Source organism: Amblyomma americanum, chromosome 1, assembly GCF_052857255.1.
Source record: "Amblyomma americanum isolate KBUSLIRL-KWMA chromosome 1, ASM5285725v1, whole genome shotgun sequence".
Taxonomy (NCBI): Eukaryota; Metazoa; Arthropoda; class Arachnida; order Ixodida; family Ixodidae; genus Amblyomma; species Amblyomma americanum.
Window position 1 is genome coordinate 510,202,450 of NC_135497.1, and position 15,102 is coordinate 510,217,551.

Genomic DNA, 15,102 nt, shown 5'->3' on the forward strand with positions numbered 1-15,102 from the left:
CCACGCGCCGTAGATACTACAACTGTGCTGCGGACTGCGGCGAATTCCTTATTAACGACCTTCAACAAGCGATCGTTTAACGCTTGCTGAGTCAATGTCACGCGCGAATTCTACGAGCTCCGTGAAAGAGGGCGTTGTGGCTCGGGAGTTATAACGGTATACGCATTTAGATTACACAACTACGTTTGAAAATGTTTCATAGTTGAAGCGAATGGGCTGGTAGCCCGCACCGAGCTTTGTCGCCAACGCATATAAACGATGCCGGTGCACTGCACCAAGCAAATTGTGTAATACCTCTGACACCCTTTCGAAGGAAGCAAGTAGCCACCGCGGTGAACCAAGTGATTATGATTCTCGGCTGCTGTCCCGAAAGACGCGGGTTCGATCCCTGACGCAGCGGTCTCATTTCAATGAAGGCGAAGTGCTACAGGCCCGTATGCTGTGCGATTTCATTGGACGTTAAAGAACCACAGGTGGTCGAAATTATCCGGAGTCCTCCACTAAGGCGTCTCTCATATCCCGAGTAGCTGTGTGACTTCAAACACTAGAAAACCAAAACGAAGCCGAAACAATAGCAAAGAAAAAAGGAAAAATAATGTTAACGCTTTCAGACAACTGGTCGCCGATAAAATGCTTTTACTTTCCTGATCCGAAAACAAAGGTACATGTGACAGATAGAGAACGACGGACTGGCCGTGGGCTGAGCGATCGCCAGCGATGACAACACAAAAGAACTCCAGCGCAAAGCAAGGCGCGGCATGCAGTATATCTGTCGGCAGCGCATGCAAGTGCTGCTCTCGCTGAAATGCGTTGCGGAGCCATAGGAGTTACTTTGCCTACCGACGGTTGCCGCGTAGTAAATATTGATTAATTGCTGTGGAGACGAAGGAGACAGCCTAGGTTTCAGTTTTAGTGCAGATAAGTCCGGTGTGATGATTTTCAATGATACAACTGATCAGGAGCTTAGAATACAAGGCCATGAAATACCACGAGTGGCCGAATACAAATACTTTGGGGTATGGGTAAACGAAGGGCAAATGTACACGGAAAAGCACGAACAGTCTCTCATTGCAAAAGGGCGAAGAGATGTCGGGATAATGAAATATAGGGGGCACGGGGGGGGGGGGGGGGAAGGGGGGTGCACAACAGGTATGAAGATACTGAGAGGTATTTGGAAAGGGATAATTGTGCCGGGCTTGCATTCTGCAATGCGGTTCTGTGCTTAAGGGCAGAAGTTAAGCCGCAATTAGAAATAAATCAGAGCTGTTGAAAGATTAGCATTAGGTGCCCACGGGAAAACCACAAACAAGGCAGTACAAGCGGATATGGGCTGGGCAACGTTCGAAGCACGGGAAGCTCAGAGTAAAGTACTATACGAAGAATGCCTGAGGAAATTGGACGATAACAGGTGGGCAGCTAAGTTATTTAAATACCTGTACAGAAAGAGCGTTGACACACAGTGGCGGAAACGAACGAGAAAGCTGGACAGCAAGTTTGCCAGAGACGAGGAAGTAGAAAGAAAGAGCATTAAACGACAGGTTAAAAACGTCGAAGGTAAAAATTGGATAGATTCAATGCAAAAGAAGCATAGTGTAGAACTATATCAATGCTGGAAAAGGCAGATCAGGAAGGAAACGTTTTATGTTAACTCAAGAGGCAGTGCCCTCCTCTTTGAATCTAGGTCAGGGTGTCTTAGAACGCGCAGCTACAAAAAGAAATTAAACGAAGAAGATGACACGTGTGCTGTGTGTGGTAAATCTGTAGAAACAATAGAACACCTCATTCTAAAATGTGATGGTATCCATCCCGATGTCGATTCAGGCACAGTCACTCTTCCCGAGGCCCTAGAGCTTAGAGATAACAATAGTCATGTAAATAAATCTGCAGTGGAAATTAGCAATAAGCTATTCGAAGACTGGTGGCTCAAAAGCAGAGAGGTGAGAAAAGGTTAAAAGTGTAGGAACACGAATTTAAAGAAAATGGTGAAATTTAATAACTTACAACACAGTTAAACGAAATTAAAGGGGGAAAAGCTGAGCATGGTGGCTACTGCCATCACCCTGTTTCCGTTTCAAACGGGACGCTCCTACCTTCCATCCATCCATCCATCGTGAAAGTATACGAGCAATAAGGAGCGAATGTCGGCATTCCACGAAAAACGCACAAGAGTTTCGCGGTACCCTCCGCGGTTCCTTAAAGATAATTTATTGCCGCTTATGACACTGCCAAAGGTCTTTTCTTGTATTATTCTTGGCAAAAAAAAAAGTCGGAATATGCGACTGCGCTTTGAAGTATGTGGATGAGTGCAAAACTGGGTCTCATTTCAAAAATTCACAAAAACTTTTCACTTGTACACCATACATTTTCTTAACAATTTTTAGGTATCGTTGTTTCGTATCGAGGAAAAAAAATAGCAGTGCCGACGATATCTGCATTTGGGTCTCCTCTGTGACATGCCGCCAGGTGCGAGCAAGACTTCACCAGGAAGCCACCATAACTTCGTCCTCGGTGATTCCACGAGATCACACTGCCCAAATAATTGTCATTTTAGTATTCTTCAGTATTTTTCATATTGTGCACACATTATTCAGCAGGCTAAGAGTGAATTTTTTTTTCGTGAAAACGGTAATATTTCAGGAGAAAAAAATTTTAAACGACATCACGGCAGAGGCAGTGTTTTCGCGCAGAGCTAAATTTCGTGAATTTGCAATGACGTAAAAACCAAAATATTAAAGCCACGATGGAGATATTTTGAGTGCTAAAATTGCAGGTAAGAAAGAATATGTCAGGCTTACTTCCGCCACTGTGCAGAAGTTGTCGCTTACTAGAAACAAAAAATCGAAAACGACACAACTCTCAAATGAGGCTGTTTTCATGAATTCTTTTCTCCGCAAATATAAATCACATCATATTCAAACATTCACAATAGATAAGCATTAAAGTGCTAAAAAAGTGCGCCGACTTTTATTGTTATATAGTATAGGAAAGTGCAAGAAGTATTGCTCTAAATCTGGGATTTTTTTTTAAGGAGTAGTGTTTTTTCAACAATCGAAGGAAAAAACACCCCATCTCCAATTTTTCTTAAAACTCTTGAAACAAGTCTCTAGACGGAGGCGAAAGAGAATACGAAAGAACATGTTGAGTTATTATCTTTGCAACAATATTATCCAAGCTCAAAGTAGCAGCTTCTTGAGCATCAGCAGGAGCGCCTAAATGAATGTGCGGAAGCAGCGAACACTCTCTCCGCTGCTCTAAATTTTCTCCAAATCCCAAGACTGAGACCTTTTCCATCAAGAGAGATCATACCTGATTACTTTTTGTGTACAAACAGCGATCTGTGACGCAACCAGCATTCAGTAGCGCCGCTACCGCCGAGTAGGGGTATGAACTGGGAGCGCGGCCCATTGGTATGCATGTAAAGAAAAGATATGTAATTTTCTTACTACACAGCGCACCTATGAAGCCGTGAGTGTCCTCAGGCCCTCACTTTGTCTTTCCGCTCAAGGCATACAGCGGCTAATTTTCTTCTTTAATTCACGTTTGATTTAAAAACAGTTTGGTTTCTTTTTTAGCCGCTTTTCATTTATTTGGATTGGTTGTGATGGTACATGCTGGATTGGTTATACCTGTGCTGGACTAAGGACTTTCTCAACTTATATACAATTTTCTTTAAGCTTTCGCCTATCACAGAGACTCTAACATGAGTAAATGATGTCGTCCTTCATTAATAAAAGACGATAAGAGCTTATATATAGTACAGAATGCGGATTCGTAAATTATCTCTGGCTTTGAAATGGCGTTGTATGCTTCCACCTTCCTTTCTACGATGTAGTCGGGTTTTTTATTGAAAGGCAACCTTTTTGGTGAACTCTGCATTCAGCAAATGACGTTGAGAGCTTTTGTTTACATGCATTTATACTGGCCGCCCTCCCATTTTTACCTGCACTAAGGGATATCGACACCACAGAATCCAGCTTATGTCACAGATCGGTGTTTGACCTCAAGAAGTATTACGTATGCTCTCTTTTGATGTAAATGGTCTCAGTGTGGGGATCTGGGGAAAATTTAGAGCAGCGGAGTGCGTGTTTGCTGCTTCCGCCCCCTCAATTAGGCACTCCTGATTATGCTCAAAAAGCTATAAGTTTGAGCTTGGATAACACTGTTGGAAACACAATAATGCAACATGTTATTTCGTTCTCTCTTTAGCCACCTTCTGGAGACTTGTTTCAGCAGTTCTAAGAAAAATTGCAGGTGGGATTTTTTCCGTTTGATTTTTGAAAAACACACTAAATTAAAAATGCCAGATTTAGTGCAATACTTCTTGCACTTCCCTATATAATATAAAAATGAAAGTCAGTACCTCCTTTCAGCACGTTGATACTCATCTATTCCAGAGATTTTAGGAGGTGTGCTTTATATGTGAGGGAAAAAAATTCTTGAAAATAGCCTTGTTTGAGAATTGTCATTTTCGGTATTTTTTCAAGTAAGCGAAAATTTCCTAAAAAACGCGAGGATACGCTTGGCATATTCTTTCTTACCTTTAGGTTTATCACGAAAAATATATCGATCATGGCTTTTATATCTAGATTCTTACTTTATTGCAAATTTGCGAAATTGTGATGTGCTTGAAAACGCTGCCTCTGCCACGGCGTTGTTTATAATTGTTTTTCTCCTCGAATATTAGCATTTTCACAAAAGTAAATTCCCTGTTGGCCTACTGAATAATGTGTGCATAATATATAAAATAACCGAGAAAATTAAAAATTTGAATTATTTGGGCAGTTTGATCTCTCCGAGAGCAAGGTCTAAACGTTTCAGCCGAGAAATGCGCTTTAGTGGCATTTACACGGAAATGTATGACACCCTATACGTTAACTATCCACTGCCGTAACATTTCCTATTGTACCTTTCATCGTTTCTTAGGGACTATCATCTACTGGAAATTATCATGGAGCCCACATCGCACCTTTTTAGAGAAAAAGCTGACCTTATCGCTCACCTACTCAGAATTCTCGGCGGAAAATCATGGGGTTCGTCGGTTCAGTAAGGCTGCAGCTGTACAGAGCACTCTTTTTGGGATTTTTGCAGTATAGTATACCAGTGCTTTCAAGTACATGCAAGACGAATTTGCGTGCCCTCCAAACTATACAAGGTCAGGCACTTCTTACATGTCTGGGTCTCCCTCGCAGCGCATCAACAGTTGCGACCATTGCTATCGCCCAGAACTACACTCTCGACGTATATAGCCCTTTACACCCTGCGGATCCACATACGGCATCTAAGAAGGATTTCCCAGCACCACCTTATGTCAGTGGCGGATCAAAGACCACACGCAGCGTTTTCAAAGGTTATAGGAGCCCACCAGTTGTTCATCCCAACACAGTTCACCCCGGCAGCACGGCCTTCCTCTGCGCTGTGGGGTCTGCGGGAGCCATGCGTGCGCCTTACAATTCCGGGCATAACGAAAAAATCGAACTTATTGACGCCGGCTCTTAAGCAGTTGACGCTCTCCCTACTCCTCGCCGAGTATAGTAACCGCACTCATGTATACACAGATGGCTTGGTCTCATCTTCAAGTTCAGCTTGCGCCGTGGTGATTCCCGCCAGACAAACCAGTATCAAAAAACTAATTTTGCATCGGACAACCTCCTGGGGGTCAGAAATGGCCGCTCTTCGTGCGGCTGGGCAGTACATTGGTGACAAACTATCTATAAATGGGCTGTGTTCTGCGATTCAAAAGCTACCCTATAATGTCTCAATTCTGCTTTAGGCCATGGTGACCCCCGAGGAACCCGTAGCGGAGATAAGACATCTACAACACCAGGTACTTGGAGAGGGTCATGGCATTATCTTCCAGTGGCTAAAAGGACAAAGTGGCATTGTAGAAGCGTCGAAGCTAGTACTGCAGCTCGATCGAACCACGTCAGTGCCAGCATTATCCGGATACCATTGACAAGGGCACACGCAGCAAGACATCTGCGAGTGCTTGGACGAAACAAGACTTTGGCGTCGTGGTCAACCCCTGGAAACTCGGCATGCCGTTTACACCGCATCGACTTTTTACTTCAACTCAATCCACCGTCAGCCCCCCCTCCCCCCCCCCCCCCCCCTGCGATGCTACGCTCTTGTGTCGCCTGTGGCTTGAAGTGGCGATCACAAATGCTTACTCCAACTTAATCGCTGCGACAGACTCCTGCATGTGAGAACTGCGGCTGCGACGAAACAGTTAAGCGCTTACGTTGTGATTGCCCACGATTTGAGCGTGAGCGTGTCCTCCTGGCTGCAACGCTCCGCCGCTTGGACCTTCTTCCCCTTACAGGGGCCAAGATTCTGGGTCCTTGGACTAAACCCTCATCGCAGAGGACAGCTGTTAAAGCGCTTTTAAAATTCTTGAAAGACTCAGGATTGAGATCAAGGCTGTAAACTTTCAGAGTGTGCTCAGTGTACCGTGTTAGTTACTGACTACGGACAAGCTAACAAGTCATTTACCTTCCTCTCTCCTCTTTCTATCTCTCCCTTCGTCCCCCTTCCCACGTGTAGGGTAGCATACTGGGCGTCGCCTAGTTGACCTCCCTGCCTCTCCGTTCATCATTCTCTCTCTTTTATTTAATTTTTTAGCTTTAAATTCTGAATTTTCGCAATGTTCGAAAAAGCGACAGGCGCCTTTTTTATCGCTAACGGGATTCCTATGGGCTCTCTGGGACCTGTACTGTTTGGCAGAATTAATAGAACAGAAATATCATAGAATATCCCGAAACATACCGAAGTTGGCAAAGTCTACGCTTTGCACTGTATTTGGCCGTAAATTTCAGCTCAGAGGCGGTCGAAGCAAAAACAGACTGTATGAATGGTATGTAATATACAATAATATATTAAAATGCGCTCATTTGATAGCCAATGTTTCTCGAACTTTGTTCGGCAATTTTTAGCGTGGAATTTTTTTTTTTACTCTAGGAAACAATTTAATTAAGATGAGCGCCCGCAGAAGGTGTGCGAGCGCCGTAGGAGTCCATAACGCAATAAAAGAAACAAATGAACAAAGTGAAAAAAAGAACATGTAGACCACACAAACGCTAGTATGCCGAGTGATTGTTGTCATGACTTCAGCAGTCTGGTCGATCTCGCGTGTCTTCATCGCTTGTCCGTCCAGGGAGTGGAATGCATTTCGGCCGGATATAATGCATCGAGTAGCTGGGTTACACAACAAGCACATATGCCTGAAACGATGAAAGGTGAACTAAGAAAAGTTTAACGTTGAGGTGTGCTTTTGTATTGTGCGTGAAAAATATCACTTATGCACCATGACGGGAAATTTATGAAACCTCCTTTTTACCGTGTACAAAAAAAGAAGCACCCAAAGATGAAAGACTTGTATATTCGTAGTTTGTTTCGTTAAGCCTGTTTCACATCCAAGCAAAAATAGTAGCAAATCCTGCCTCGCAGAGGAAAAACTTGTTCCGAGTCGTCGCTGGGATGAGCGGCAAGGTTCCAAAAAGTTGGAAATTTTCGCTGCGACGCGCCGCTCAATCGCTCTGTTGCTTGCATGTGAACAAGCCTTTAGTCCTGTGGGTGCGTTATTCGTGGCTCTCTTCAGTACAATTCAGTGTACTGAAGCGCACGGCAAAGTGACCACTTTTATTTCTATTCGAGCGAGAAGTCACATTAGCGCCACATGACGGCGAAGACGGGAAGCGTTCTCCTAGTCGCGCTGTTGCGCCTCTGAGACTACTATATTGATTACACCGTCTTCGGAGACCAGGTTCGCACGGCCGCTTTCCTTTCCTCGACGCTGCGCGCCGCTGCTATCCTGGCTGCCTGGAGGTTCCTCTTTTTTTTTTCAAAGGTAGCGGCAATTGCAGGCGCCCTGTGGTAGGTTCCATGTAGCATGGCAATCAGACGACGCGCCTCTGACTTCCATGGGTTCTGCGGACGAATGGAAACTTTGAAGGAAAAGGTCAATAACTTCATAACTTGCATGAGCCCGCACCACGTTAGACGTTTAAATTAAACGCACACGTTACTGAAACGAAACAGCTCATTCTTCTCACCTGTTTCTCCCTAGCGGAGGTCATGCTGCGGCAAGGAAATTTTTTTTAGTTCATTGCATGTTTTAATATTTAGCGTAAACCCGAACTATAGAAGATAGTTGGGTCAGCTGATTGTGCTGGCTGAACAGTTTGAAAGAAATAGGTGGATTGCGAGCTTCCTGCAACAGTTCAAAACGTCGCTGCGCGCTAAGCGCCCTTATAGTGTGCGGTGAATAATACGCCCTATTACGGTTTCATTGCGCTTGTCCCTGTTCGCCAGTATTCCCATGGCTACTCGGTCTTTGGGGCATTAGCGTTATTTAAATACTCTATAAGCTTGATTGGGAGAAAAAGAAAGTTGCGCTGCAACAGTGCATTATCAGAGAGGAAAGCTGAGTTCTGTGCTTTCCCTTTTGGTGCAGGAGATCAAAGTAAACACATTTTTTGAAATTGAGTTTAATTGCAGTCAGTAGTGAAGTATTCCTGTAAAGACAATATGTGGAATTTCAGAACAAAGAAGCTTTAATCTCATATCGCGTAGATACCTGCGGCAAAACAAGGCAAGGTGTGGCACAAAAACTTATCCCAAGCGGTCCGTTTCCTGTGAGTTTTTAATGCAACCCCAAAAGCGGCTGCGAGCCACGTGGCCGCCTGGCGTGCGGTGCATGTGCATGGCGACTATACAACGTGTGCCTTTGATGCGTACAATAAAATCAGTGCTCGGCGCGTTTGACATATAATTTACGTCTGAGGGCATGCCTATGATCTCGGATAATTTGAATGTGCAGGTGATATTAGATAGTAAGTTGGCCTATATATGCTATCGCATTTGAAACATACTAAATGACACCGACACGTTAAAATCGCGTTGTGTAATAAGCACAGATGAATTACAGTCGCGTTATGTACAAAATAAATTGTTCGCCTTCATGGTTGCTTTAAACAGGCAGAATAAATTGCCTAAATTTCAAGGGCTGCTCTAAAGCATTCTTTCAGGTCTCCTAATTTTTTAATGGTTCTGTGCTCAGCCACCACACCAGCTGTTTATCACAGCCAAAACTCGCGTCGCAGGCGGTTAAAACAAACGCATTGTATTGGAATCCGAAGCTGTTCATGAGAAGTACGGGCCTATTATCAACAAATCAACAGTAAAAAAATACTGAAAGATTAAAAATTTGAGGGAACACTTAAGCTCCTACTTAAAGGTATGACGCGATAGGTTACTGGGTTTTCTCCCTTATACGCGGAAGGTCATTCTCTACTTTACATTCATAGATCCCTGTGAATCCTCATACCACTCCTAGCGCCGGGGTGCAGCGGTGAAGCGATGCGCCACTGCCCTGCGATGGAAGATGCTAACAGCGGTGGGCCTTGTGCGACCCAGGTGGCTCTTTTCAAGCAACCTCTCTCTCCGAGTCATTAATTTAACTGCCACCTACGACGGTGGTAATTTTTCTCACAATCCGGTGGGCAGGTTGTGATGACGCCTTACATTTACGTGACCTAGATGGCCCACCTGCACCCTGCATTCGCGGAGTTTTCCCGAATTTTTCGTTCACGGTCAACCACACCGACGACGACGCTGGTTTTTCTGCGATACCAGCTCCTAAGGCTATCGCGTCAATATCGTTGCTGAAATATCCATGGTGCAACAGCATATGCACAAACAAAATCAATTCGGCCAGGCGAAAGGCTGCCTAAGGTCAAGTCTGTGACAATGTTTACGTTTGAAAAGCATTGCGAATCACGCACTACGCATTGTCGGGTGTTTGCAGTGCGCACAAAGTCCTCGCGCCCGATCCTGTGAAACCATACCTTCCTTTTGCTGATGTTATCATCATAGCGAGAGTGGAAAATAATTTTCCCCGTCTTCCGTGCGGTTGAGACAACCAAACGCGCAGCAGCCCGGCATAGTACAGGCGTGCCACGCAGCGAAAAGTGAGTTCTGACGCATAATTCCTGCATGATCTCAAGCATTAGGTATAAATACTAATTTCTAGTTTAGAACAAAAAATGCAACAGAGGCATGTGAAGTAATTTTTCGCACCTAACCGGCCAGCTTCACGCTCGCAAACTGAGGCTTCCGTGCTACAGCGATCGCTGCTGAAATCTTGGGTCGGAGCGCAAAGGTGAAAATGTCACGTGTTGCCAAACCGGCCTATAGTAGAGTGCGGCAGCTTGATCAAAGCCATTCGCTACTTTTGAAAGATCGAGGGTCTTAGGGACTAGCAGATATGGAGCTGTGAATAGGGTTGGCGAGATCGTGCCTCCCTGTCTGACACCCTTCCTCATTGGAATTTTATTGCTGACGTTATGCAGGACTTTGGTAGCTGTGCAATCGTTATAGATACCTTCCAGTATTTTCACATGACTTTCCTACACCTTGATTCCGCAATTCCTGCATTACTGCCGAGGTTTCCCCTGAGTCAAATGCTTTCTCCTAATCAATGAATGCTAGATATAGGGGTTGATTATATATTGTATTTCCCTATCACATGATTGATAGTGTGAATACGCTATCAATCACTGTTTACAGGAGGTACTCCGAGGCTTGAATTGGGAACAGTTGAGGATAAGAGTAAATGAAGAATACCTAAATAATTGCTATTCACTGATTACATGGCCTTGCTAAGTCACTAAGGAGGTGAACTGCAAAGCATTATGAATGAGTTATACAGGCAGAGTAGAGCTGTGTGTCTAAAAATTCACGTGCAGAAAACCAAAGTAATGTTCAAGAGTCTAGCAAGGGAACAGCAGTTGACAATTAGCTAGGTGCTGGAAGTGGCAAATGAATACGTCTACTTAGGGCTGGTAGTGACAGCTGATCCGGATCATGAGAGGGAAATAACTAGAAGGATAAGAATGGGGTGGAGCGCATATGGCAGGTTCTCTCTGATCACGAATGGCAATTTACCAATATCCCTCAAGAGAAAAGTGTACAACAGCTGTATCTTGCCGGCACTCATCTATGGGGCAGAAACCTGGCGGCTAGCGAAAAGGGTTGAGCTTAAGTTAAAGACAACGCAGCGAGCTATGGAAAGAAAAGTGATAGGTTAAGAGACCGGAGGTGGGTGGAGTGGGTGAGGGAACAAACAAAGGTTAATGACATTCCTGTCAAAATGAAGAGCAAAAAATGGGCTTGAGCAGGGCATGTAATGTGAAGGGAAGATAACCGCTGGTCCTTAAGGGCTACAGAATGGATTCCATGAGAAGGCAGGCGTAGCAGGGAGCGGCAGGAAGGTTGGTGGAGGAGATTAGGAAGTTTGCGGGGATACGTTTGCCGCAGCTGGAAAAGGAGAGGGTTAATTGGAGAGGCATTGGAGTGGCCTTTGCCCTGCGTTAGGCGTAGTCAGGCTGATGATAATGAGACATGGAGCTTGTGTAATCGAAAAGTATTTGAGCGGTAATGACCTTGCTTGGCCAAGCGCCAGATTGTACCTTCTACAGACGAGTTTAGCATAAAAAATTCCAGAAAGGAACAACATCTAACGCAGAAGATCAGTAAATGATGTAATTAACACCACTCTTGGTCTTCATGCGAGCGCACGTGTTTGATATTTCACGCGGTCCGCTAGCTACTGCTGGTATGCTTCCCGCGGGACGGACGTATAGCCCGCTCTGGGCTTCTGGAGTAAGCCATTCCTTCCAACCCGCTGTTTTGCAAGTTCACCGTAGAATTCTTGTGAATAGACCTCAGACGGAAGCTTAAACACCTACTTTCTGGTGCAAGAGATCGAGTAGGCTAGCAAGCCGAAGACAGAAGGAAACTGCGGTCCTTTGATGAGCCACCATTTAATCTATAAATCAGGATGATGAGCTGATCAGAACACTCGCATCTTTGTCTCCAAATTTGTGGGGCCATTACCACACCCTTATGGTGAACATTTTCAAATACTGAACTACGTACTGAAATGCACCATGGCTCAAAATATAGTCTTCAAGCAATAGAGACTAAATACAATGTGTAACTGGGCCAGTTTATTCACGTAATCTTATTTAGTGCTGGCGTGGGAGGCGATGGTCCTGGCTCATATGCTATCCAGTTAGCACGCATTTTTTTTTTTGGAGGTGAGTAGTTCACGTACTTTTAAAATGCCATTTTTTGGTTTGATCATTATGTCACTTATCATATCCAGATTTCTTTGCTAAGCCCGAGAGAAGGGCGGCAGAAAATGAAATATGAAAACGAAGTTTCCGTCTGAAGATGGTTTGCTCGGCAAGCGGCGTTATCTCTGTTTCTACCACTGGTGTTCTTGAAGCAGAAAATTGGCTGTCATCTAAGGTTGCTAATATGGCTGCTGCGGCTGTTACAATGGGCAAGGGGCAACATATTGGGAGAGTACCTTCACCGTTCACTAGCGTGAGACGCACGCGGGGCAGCAGTCACGGTTGAAGGAATTACTTATTAAGAAACATGGAAGGGGCAGAGAGAGACAGCTTGCCATGGTGTAAAATGCGAGGTTATGCGCAACGTTATGATTTGTAGGTAGCGACTGCAATGCCATTCTATTTACTGCACGGGATCTAGCTCATGCGCTTCATTTTAATTTTTCTTTTGTTTACGGAAACGTTCCACATAAATGTCACTGCGGTCTCCTCTGGGACATCGCAAATATTGCGCAAAATTTATGTTGTAGAACAGTGAAAGTAAGAAACGTGGGACATTTCCCAGGAAATAAATGAATTTTGTTCGGGAACCAGCTATTCGGGTTTCAACTCATTATCTTATCAGCGTACGGGAAGAAAATCATGCTACAAGAGGAATATTTTTTTTATCAAGCCTCTAGAGGCCCCTTCAGGCATGGTTAATTGCGTGCATGTGGGAGAGGCCTTTATCCTGCAATAAATTTAGTTATACTGGCGATGGCGGTAATAAAGTATGAGTAGTAAAAGCGTCTACGCGTTGAGAACACGAGGAGATTGACATTAATAAGCATTTCGAGTTTCTGCCCATCTCTTGTGGGCGCAACGGAGCTTTTCTTTGCCTCTTCATTCGCGTGTGCCGCCTCCGGCCGAAGGACAACCTATTCACCGAAGAGACGTGACATCCTGCCCAGCAACATGGCCACAGCTATCACGTGCTTGTCAGGAGACCCGGATGCAACGACGATCCCTGCGCTGAGGATCAGGTACAGGAAGACGACTACACTGGCTGCCGGCGACAAAACCTGAGCTCGGAAGCAGTTTCCACAGAATGTCCTCCTTCTACAGCGCAGCATCATCGGATTGCATCCTGCTTTCTGCCTTCGAGCCGCCGCGAGACTGTCGTTAGGTTTCTAGCCGCTCTAGCCTGTACCTTGTGATCCAGAGCGGAAATCATTCGGCGGTAGCCGTTTGCCCAGGCTCGTCCGGTGCCAGTGTCCCCAGGAGCTGCTGCCGAGATAGTTTCCGGTGGTTTCTTGCATGCAAGTCGGTGGACGACCAAACTTAAACATCAAACTTTTGTGTTACATGCGACGATGTAGCCGATATCAGTTCCATTGGCAACGATTATTTTGTTTCGCGTGTGTACAGATATGGCAGCACGACAAGCACTGTCGGGTTAACGTATAGGCATGGAGGGTTTACAGCAGCAGGCGAACAGCTGTAGAGAAGCTTGTGGCAATTCGCGGCATGTGGAAAAACGCGACATTTTATTACTTGGCGCCGCCTATCGTTTGTACGCGCAGTCAAATCGATTAGATGATTTTCCGGCCCGCAACGTTTTCTCCATGTGAGAGCTTGATTGCGAACTCCTTTGAGATTTTGCCGAGTGTTGACGAGCAGGGTCTGACAACATGATGACAACTCACAGGTCCAGGGTGGTGATTGTGCTCAAGATGCAATCAAGGCTTACCCAGGAACAGGAAACGCGATCTCTCAGCAGAACGTGACTGGGCAGCTGTGGCGTCGTACTTGGCCTCTTCGTGTCTAATGAGCAGCCCTTCGTCTGCAGCTGGTGAGGACAAACTGACCAAAGCTCGTCGTCATATACGCGATGCAAAGGACGGTTCTTAAAACCTGTCGCCCGAACAGGCAGTGACTAGCGATTCCTTCTCGCACTATAGAGCAGTGTGAAGTGGGTGTGACAGGGCTGCATGAGATTATGCCGTGTAGATGAAGCGACACTTGGAATGTTCTCTGGCGGGCACGTGGCTTAGCAGAAGTGCATAACAGAACAAAGAGTGCGATTATTGACACACAAGTACAGTGTTGTGTAAATGGAAATTCTCTGAAATTAACTGGAATGCAAGAGCGGTCATGGCAAAGCGTAATATGTGCTACATACTAAAAGTAGTAACGCAGGGCAGAGCGTCGAATGATATAAGAGGTTGGCAGATAGGAAATTGTTTAATAATGCAAAGCAGATGGATTGATATGCAACAGTTTCTTTTTAATTTCACACGTGGAGCATTCATCATTTTGGAATAGGACAATGCGTAACATTAAAGGCACAGTTCTTATTTGTAAGAACGTCGGCTGCAGCATTATATCGATGTTTACGAGAATAAAGATGATATTGTCCAATAGTTGGAAAGGCCCTCATGTAGAGGCGAAAAAATATTCCGAGCTGAAGCACAATGAATGTCTTGCGATAATAAAAAAATTTAGTCCCGAGGAAAAAATGCGCACTAAACGTAACATGACCTTATGTAAAAAAGGCCAACCGTTTGACTTAAAGTAGAAAGCATCCTTTTTGGAACTGAGGATTTCTCTAGCCAATAAGTACAGTCACGTACCTGGTACTCAGGTAGCTGGTGTTGGTGAGCTTGGTCAGACTGGAACGTCTGAGGCGGTGCAGAGTTTACAGCTGCAATTACAAAGACAACATTTACTGGTAGGAAGTCCATATCCATCGCAAGGATGTTGTTGCCGCTACTGTAGCTCCAGTCGGTGCACGTGTGTTTTTTTAGCATGCGAGGGCCGTTACCAGCGCAACGGATCAGAGCAGCCAGAGTTCAGTGTGATAAGATTGCCGAGGAATCTTTGACAGCGTTCGCTAGCATGCGATTTGTCTCTGTTGTTAATGAACTCAGCCGCCGAGAAGCCGCCTACAGTGCGTGGGCGTTTTCTTTTTTTCTTTTTTTGCGTCATT

General features: G+C 45.0%; 1 protein-coding gene across 1 annotated transcript; it reads right to left on the bottom strand.

Annotated features, from left to right (window-relative positions):
* Positions 1-7,643: 7,643 nt before the first annotated feature.
* On the bottom strand, positions 7,644-14,876 carry LOC144106757 (uncharacterized). Its single transcript, XM_077639606.1, has 2 exons — positions 14,747-14,876; positions 7,644-7,923 (listed from the first exon to the last, which is right to left on the bottom strand). Exons 1-2 carry the CDS (start codon positions 14,861-14,863, stop codon positions 7,738-7,740), a joined length of 303 nt encoding a protein of 100 aa, XP_077495732.1. The 5' UTR covers positions 14,864-14,876; the 3' UTR covers positions 7,644-7,737.
* Positions 14,877-15,102: the final 226 nt, after the last annotated feature.